At 30.6% G+C, this 8,927-nt stretch overlaps 1 protein-coding gene across 1 annotated transcript; it reads right to left on the minus strand.

The window, feature by feature from the left end:
* LOC109713516 ((3S,6E)-nerolidol synthase 1-like) lies at positions 132-8,541 on the minus strand. Its single transcript, XM_020237642.1, has 7 exons — positions 8,336-8,541; positions 4,337-4,595; positions 3,672-4,041; positions 2,720-2,938; positions 1,825-1,963; positions 1,455-1,706; positions 132-786 (listed from the first exon to the last, which is right to left on the minus strand). The coding sequence occupies exons 1-7, from the start codon at positions 8,474-8,476 to the stop codon at positions 499-501; spliced, it is 1,668 nt and encodes a 555-aa protein (XP_020093231.1). The 5' UTR covers positions 8,477-8,541; the 3' UTR covers positions 132-498.

The raw sequence follows: 8,927 nt of genomic DNA on the forward strand, positions 1-8,927 counted from the left end.
ATCGAGTAAGGGGAAGAGAAAATTATTCTGTGGAATTAGGGAACACCATCATTCTACAGTAAATAGGGTATAATAATTGAGATATGTTGAATTGAAGCAAGGTAGGAACACAAAAAATAAATTGGTGCATGTTACAAACTTATATGTGATATTTCATATACCTTAAATTACATTAACTTAAACTAAAACTTAAATATATTAAAGTACAATTAATTTCACCCATCAGGAGAATCGAATATCTTAACTGTATGTATATTACAATCGTGTCACTTAAGATTTTGTGTCTCTCATCGGGAACAAAATCTCAAAATGTCAAATAGTAGAGGCAACCTTATTTTTTCCAAATACACTATCTAGCTAGTTGAGTTGCAAAAGTGCATGCAACTCTTGTTTTTATGCAAGTACAAGTATAAGGAAGAAGAGACGTAGAAGATATCTAGTAAGAATTTGAACATTAATTGCATATACTCAAGCACACTACTACATGCATGTTCTGAGCTATCTAGTATTTCCAAAAAGTAACAACTTCATGTACTCCTCAAGCATTGGAAGCTTTTGCTCCCCATTGTAATCATACATTACATCAACCATTCTTGCGGTATTCAGCGATACTTCGACCAAATATGGTGAGAAGGTTCTTTGGGAGAAGCATTCCTTGTTTAGTATCTCCCATGTTCTAGAGATCATTTGCATCACATGTTCCCTTGCATTATAAGTAGAGCAATGAGGATTCTCTTTCATATAGCAATCCAAGTATGAACCATCAAATCCTTGTTGATTCTCATCCTAGAAGAAAATTACAAAGGAGAATTTTAAAAATATTATAGATTTATTGTAGAATGATCTATACTGCTAATTTTTATTTAGAAAACATGAAGTGGTTCAAATACTATAGCACTTTACAACTGGATCTATGCGCACTTGATATGATTCAAGTACTACGAGTTTGATCCATATTTTAAAATGCTATAGTACTATTTAGGTGGTTTGATTACTACACCAATTTTATATTTTGAGGCGAGTATCTAGCTGCCCATTAGCCACGGGCATCGCCAGTGCATGCCAAAGCTATTTTTGTTATTGCCAAGAAAGATACATTTTATCTAACATAAATCTGATATACTTTTCTCTAGCTAGCTAGTAATAAGAAAATAAGATATCAATTCCTATTCGGAATTGCCTTTACATATTACGAAACGTTAGTATATATGCAACATGACAATATACGACTCACGAAAAATGCTCTAAATAAGTATTTATCTTTGCATTGGCTAAATGGGTCGTATAATTGGCACATTCGCAATACTTAAGGCAAGTCTTACTAGTTAGCTAGAGCAATAACATGTAGGGTATCCACTCTTTGGTTCCAAAATGAAAAAGAAACCGAACCAAACAAAATAAGTTTCAATGAATGGAATCCGATGAGTGGATGACGAATTGAGAATGTATTTTACCTTGGCACTTCCTAGATCGTCCCAAAGGCGTAGAATTCTCGCCGGACAAGAAAATAGGGCTGCGTCGCCACTCTCAACAAGATATATTGTTTCATTTGTTATTCCATGCCCCAAAAGAAAAAATGCATGCGCAAAGACAGTCGGTACCCCGGTGCTGATCGCACCATTTCTCAAGTACTCATCGGTCGTCGGCACGGAATTAGTCGAAAACCACTTTGCTTCTACCATGAACGCATTGCATAGCCTAACCCACTGTACATATAGAGATAGAGAGAGAGTGAGAGAGAGAGAGAGATTGCATTTTCAAACTCAAAAGAAACGAGAATAATTAATCTGAACATTGCTTGAACAACGATCTTAAAAATTGTACCGATCTCTTCAAAGAGCCGATGGGGTTGAATCCGTGTTCTTTCTCGACCATATTTGCTATCTCATTTGTGAGATTGTACAAGGACATGTAGAGTGGCCTCATGTAATGAGGAAGCGAGTCGGGCACCGAGTCCTCCCATCTGTTCAATTCATCATGTGACAAGTTCATAATCGAACATATTCATATTCAATAGAAATTTAGATTAATTACTATTCATAATCCTGTTCAATTCATCACATATGAGAGACATTTTAGGTTTCTATATAGTCACACTCATGTTCAATTCATCACATTAGAACCCTTTGCATTTGAATTTCCATAGGTTTAACCTTTTTGTTAACTGTTGTCTGAAACAAACCGAAAAGTACTGAGCAATAACTATTAAATTCAAATATAAAACTGCATGAAAAAAAGATACCAAGTAATGGGATTAGAATCAAAATTAAATTCTATTGTTGATCTTCTATATATGAAAGTTTCAGTCCAGATTATTTGTCTAAAAAATTCTATTTTTGAACCTCTATATATGAAAGTTTCAGTCCAAAATCATTTGTTTAAAATTCTAATACAATTTATTCAAAATAGTTAACTAGATTCTTAATGCTTATATCTTTACATCAACCTCTTCGCAAAATTTATTGAATAGTTTATTTAGTTTATATGATTCTTTTCTATCAAGTGTAATTGACGTCATCTGACAACTCGTTTTCCTAAAGTTTTTGCATTTGAAATTCAAAGTTTTTCAAAAATATTTGATACAATTTGAGACGAGAGTAAAATGCCAATGGTTAAAATTGAATGAACTACAAATTATGCCTATATAAGCTTCTGATAAACAACTAAAGTTAAATCGGTTTCATACCACAAATATGTAAATTCGAACATAAATCCTTACTTGTTGATAACTTCTGTGAAGATACGGAGTTCATCGAGTGATCCAATAACATCAAAAATATCATCGATAATGTATACGAATGCAATCACTTTGGTGAGTTCTATCCTATACTTGGAGTTTTGTGGACCTTGGAAAGCTGTCATGGACCACACATACCACTTCAATAATTGATCTCTTGCGAAAGTTAATTGCTGTGCTAGACCCAAATCCTTCCACCACCTACCAAAAAGGATTTGTTAGGATAAAAATAAAAGTAAAATATTAATCATATATAATATATGTAGTCTACAAGAGGCTGATTAATTAAAATCCACAATCCTACTCTAGATTGACCCAAGACTCTTCAAGAGTCTCTTAATTAGGTATGCTGGAGTAAGTTAGAAAATGATAATTTTTGTATGACCATATGGAGTATTACTAATAATAATGACTTTGTAAATTAGTATATATACGTCACCAAAGAAATAATTTATTTAGTACAATCACACCTTGTATAATTGTTTCAACATTAATTAGTTTCTGTAAAGATTGATAGCCTTGGGTGAGCATCAAATATTACTAAACTTCTCCATGGCAATTAATCTTGTAGATGCTTCTTAATTTTATCATAAACTTTTTCATCACTCTAAATATCCTTGGTTCACTTCTTATTTGATTCCTATCTAATATTGTGAAATGTTTTGCGCCTTCTACCAATAGTTGGCATATCAAATGTAAATTTTCTCTCGGATAACTAATTAATCTCATCTTACTTTCCATTTACAGCAACATATATATGTAATCTATTTTTTTTTGAGAAATAGGTAGCATGCTACCGCTTCATTCATTTAGAGAATGAATTAGACTACACTGTGAAGCAGCTGGCCTCGGAACATATATATGTAATCTTAATAGAAGCTATGAAGTGCTATATATATGTAAATTAAGAATAATAAGACATGTATTTAATTACTTCATAAGTTCCTTCACTTCCTTTTGATGTAATGTTTGATTTAGATTGATCTCTCTCTTTGCTATTTCTTCGATAGCTCCAATCATTCGCGACGATCTTTGGCAATAGCTAAGGTGGCGCTTGGCTTTATAAGATTGTAAGCTCATATGATAAGGATGCTTCAAAGTTTCTTCTACTAATTTAGCCAAATTTGGTTCCAAATCCTTCATAGAAATCTTCAAGTGGTCGCGTGAGAACTTATTTGCCTTATAAAGAATATCCTCCCCCGTGTTTAAATGGGATGAGTCATGTAAGCTCATCATTCCTCTAATATCTTTGCTAAGAGAAGACCGGAACTCGCCTTTCTCGTCCACGAAACAATCTAAAATATCTGATGCATAGAAAATTAGAGATTTCTTAACATAACATACAGATCATAAAAAGGATAATTAGTTACAAACAATTAACCTTTGTAGGTTTATCTTGATTTCAATTATGTTGTAAAGGTTTCACTTCGATCCAATCCTTCTATTAAAATTTGTATCTATAGGACATTTATGAAATGATGCCAAAAACAAGTAAAGAGAAGAAAAACATGACTTAGATATCTCATTAGCTATGAAAACTAAAATCTATTAAGTTTGATGTAAAAGAAAGAAATATGAGGTGTGAAATTTATTCCTCACCAGAAGAAACATAATATCCGGCTTGTCTAAGTAATCTGAAGGAAAGAGTCACCTCGAACAAGTCACCGCGCTTGTGAACATTACTAAGATCCTCATATAAGGAATCAATAACATTCGCAATTTCTTCAGTAAAATGGTAATCGATGCCGAGCCATTTCAGGGAATCAGCTGCGACTAATGCCTCTAATTGATTGTCTCTTTGACACAGTACACCTTTCACCTTGCTCAAATTTTCCATATGCTTTATGTAGGTTAAATCCTAAATAACGAAATAAGAAAAAAAAAAAAAAAGCACACTTGATTAGGTAAAATATATATACCAAAATAAAGAAGAAAAACTCTTTCATAATTTTTGTAAGATTGATGTTAACTAAACAAATTTCAGTAAAAAATTTATTCTTCACCCCTCATTGATCTCCCAATTAATGCTAAGAAAAAATGTTAGTGGCCGTCACCGCACTCCAAACAAAAATAATATAAGAAATGTTATTTTTATTTCTGCTGTTCAATTAGCAAATAACAAAATATTATATTAAATTAATAATATTTTGTCATGAAAATTTATGATATTACAAAGTTCTGATTATTATATATACTGTGAGATTAATTTGTAAAGTTAAAATTTAAGGCTCAAGTAGACATTTTGTTAGACAATAAATAATGATTACAAAACCTCTCATTTATTGAAAATTTTAATATTTGGATAAGATTACATCATTAAAGACATAAAAATATTTTACATCACACTGTTGTCTTTTCAAATTGATATTTTATTAGACATTTTTTAAAAAAATTTTAGATGCTCATAATGTAATAGTTTTTTATGCTATTTGTGAGAATTTCATCTTTGATAGTCAAAAGGTTGAAATTTTTCCATACTGTGCCAGTAAATATACAAGTTTGGCTCCTCCAGTAGTGAAACTTAATTTATACTTTTTATCTTCCCAGTTATTTGTATATCAACTCGTTAATTACTTTATTTTTAGGGGTTAAATGTACTCAAACCACCTAATCTTTCTCCCGTTCATATATATATATATATATATATATATATAGCCACCTAAACTTTAAATATGGCTAAAATACATATTACCCTGTAAATATAAAAAAAAATATGCACTTAATTCTTTTCAAAATATCAAAGATATCTTATTAGATTATAGTGTTAAAAAATATAGTGAAATGACCAAACATGCGTACGTCTATTTTTCAACTTTTTTTGTTTTTTTTTTTTGGATAAGTTTTCAGAAGACTATATGCATATATTTTTAATCCAAGAAATTAAGAACAATATGTAATATACTGAAGGGGATAATGTGTGTTTTAACCTTTAAATATTTCATGTGAATAATTACTCCTACGGCTGCAACAAACCATTAATTATCCCATTTAATTTTTAATAATTAAATATTATAAAAATATTTTTTTTATTGGAATTCTGAATTTTGATGTCAAAATCGTGCATCCGTTATTGTTTGCTGAGTATTAACTTGAGTAATTTAGTCAATTTAAAGTGATAAAAATATAAATGTAGCTTGTTAATTGCAAAAAATAAAACAAAAATAAGAACAGAATTTACAGTAGCATGAAAACTTTTAAAATTCAAATGACTATCTGTAAAAAGACAAAAAAAATTGATGTATTTGGTGCATGCATTTAACCCTTATTTTCAACCACTATAAAGAAACAAACACCTTACATCAATCAGTATCATTGTCATATTCTCTTTTTTTTGTTGCTTTTTCACTGAAACAGGAATGGTTGTTTTCACAAAAACGACATGCATTAATTGTCACTCTCTTATTAAGAAATAATGCTCACCTTGATTTAGAGTCTAGTTAGTTAAGATTTATTTTAGCTGTAATTGGGTCAAAGTAGAATTACAGTAGAATTTTATGTTAGTTTATAGCAGGTGAATTTTATTTTTAAGGTGGTTAAATTATCTGAATAGAACTCTACTTTGTAAGCTATAAATATAGAGGTTGATCGGGGCCATGTTAATTGTTAAGTAATATCAAGTCGGAGCCAGGTAGTGTTGTGCTTCCACCAAAATGTATCAAAATATTTTATTCTTTTTTTTTTCTCTTGTTTTCTATTTATTTTTGAGAAATAGCCTATGCACCCTAACAATTGTAGAGCATGATACAATATTTATTTGGGGCACACCGTCGTAACAAGTGGCAGAGAGTTTATTGCATCTAATAATCAATATCATAACGTGTATGAACAGTGACGGAGCTACGACCTGATTACAAGGGGGCCAAAATACATACAAATTAAAAATTTAGCAAGTAAATAAAATATACCTAATCAAAATTTTGATGAGGAAATATATTGACTAAATTGTTAGTGTAGAAAAACATTACCTTTTTTTATTTATGCTTACTTAACTTTTAATCATTTTATTTATATTATTTCACTCAAATAATTTTAAAATTTACTAAATCTTATAGTAATTCAGTTAATAATTTAATTTCTTAATTTTTACTAAATACAATTGTGATAATTGATTATTATTAGTTGACTGAGCTATTAACTTTAATATAATCTTTTTAATTAAATAAAAATTTATCTAAAATAATTAGAAATTATGAAAGTATGTACTAAATAACAAAAATTAAAATAAATTTAGAGTTGAGAAAGTATTATGTTCGCGCCAAGAACATTTTTAAGAGATAGATCGGTCAATATACTTTTGAGATTAAACAAAAATAAATTCTTTAAATTTTTTATATGAAAAGAACTATAAAGCAAATTTTGAAAAAGCTGGGGGGGCCATGACCGCCCTCAGCCCACACATAGCTCCGCCCCTGCGTGTATCGAATCTTTTAATAAGTGATATGAGAGCTAACAATTTGACTATCCGAAGGTTTGACGATTCAAAGGTGTTTGTATGCTTCAAACTTATCCATTTGAGTTCAAATATTGGTTTGATACTTTTTTCGGAATTAAGTCTCTGGTTATGATTTTGATTGACGGAGTATGAAAATGAAAGATTTTTTTTTTTTTGAGATACATAGGTAGCATACTATCCGCTTTATTTATTTTATTTAGAAATAAATTTAGCTCAAAATGTGAATCAATTAGGATTCAAACTCAAAACCTCAGGTACCAACCACCAAACCCTTTGCCACTTGCACTAGAAACAGTGGATTGAAAGAAATTTTCATACCTCAAGATTTATGGGATGTTTTAGACCATGACTTTTAGGAGAAATTAATGATTTAAAATGTTTTGAGAAACAATAAAACCATTCTGATATATTTCTGCCATATAATTGATGAAAATATTTTTGACTAACCAGCAAAGAGGTTTAGGCTCGACCAAAGTTGATTAGTTATAAAGATTAATGTATCCAACAAGTTATTACCGTTCCGTGATAATAATGAATTTTCTACGGACGATATTTTTGTTCATACAAAAATTTTTTGTCAATGCCCCACTTCCCAGGAGTCACCCATTCTAGAATTACTCTAATCTTAGTACGCTTAACTCTTTTAATCTTTTGAACCTGAATTGTATTTTTGAAAGGTTGAGTTGGATGAATTGTATTTTTAAAGTGCTTAAATTACCTGAGTAGAACTCTACTTTGTAAGCTATAAATATAAAGGCCAGAGCAACATAAATTAATTAAAAGATAATGTCCAGACCCGGGCCATAATCACGATGGTCGTGCGTGCTGCTTTTACTTATTCAATAAAGTACCAAAACGTATCATAATATTTTAGATTTTTTCTCCTTCTCTATTATTTTTTATTTATTTATGAAAAATTTATACACTACGTGTGACACCTCCATATCATAACGTGTATCGAATTTTCTAACATTTTTAGCCACTGCTTGCGGCATATATTCTACAACACATTCAAAAATCATTGGTTTCGATTTCTTCAAACATTTTAGATAATTTCTTCCGTCATTGATCTTTGATTTAAACGTAAGAACATCAAAATAACAAAAGAAAGGCGGTACGTAATTGGCGAAAAATGCATTAATCACCTGGCTCGTTCGCCCTTGAGAAATAACATGCTCATTATGGGCGCTGATTTTGCATGATCTTGTGGACGATTTGTTGCTGCTGTGATTTCCTGCTGCATAAGTGCAGTTAGCAGGGAAGGAGAACACCAAGCTTTTGGCCATTGAAGGATCTTATTATAAGTGAAAAGATATATATGTCTCCTAAAATGTTGGTGTCCCTATACGCAGTATCTCCACATATATATATATATATATATATATAGAGAGAGAGAGAGAGAAAGAGAGAGGTGATCGAGCAAGTTATTAGAAAATCGTTTTAGTGATGTGCGACAATGATATCGCACATGTGTTTTGATGTGATCAAAATTAATCAACTAGTCGCGTCCCCTGTTCTCACATTTTAATCGAGCAATTAATGTTGTGCTAGCTAAAGACCAGCATTTCGCGGGGAATGAAAAGATTTACGGTAAACATATATTAATAATTAATAAGTAATAATAATTATTTTATATATTAGAGATTATTTAAAATTATAAGTCACAACAAAATAGTCTTATTATTTGGGGACGAAATTCTAAAAAATGCACGATTAACACATATATCAATTGTCCGT

Source organism: Ananas comosus, linkage group 7 (genome assembly GCF_001540865.1).
Source record: "Ananas comosus cultivar F153 linkage group 7, ASM154086v1, whole genome shotgun sequence".
Taxonomy (NCBI): domain Eukaryota; kingdom Viridiplantae; phylum Streptophyta; class Magnoliopsida; order Poales; family Bromeliaceae; genus Ananas; species Ananas comosus.

Excerpts from the sequence above, each read along its gene's own strand:
- LOC109713516 (XM_020237642.1), bottom strand. The coding sequence starts at position 8,476 with ATGGCCAAAAGCTTGGTGTTCTCCTTCCCTGCTAACTGCACTTATGCA. Across the intron at positions 4,596-8,335 it reads CTCAAGGGCGAACGAGCCAG|GATTTAACCTACATAAAGCA; the intron begins GTGATTAATGCA and ends TTCGTTATTTAG. Across the intron at positions 1,964-2,719 it reads TTCACAGAAGTTATCAACAA|ATGGGAGGACTCGGTGCCCG; the intron begins GTAAGGATTTAT and ends TGAATTGAACAG.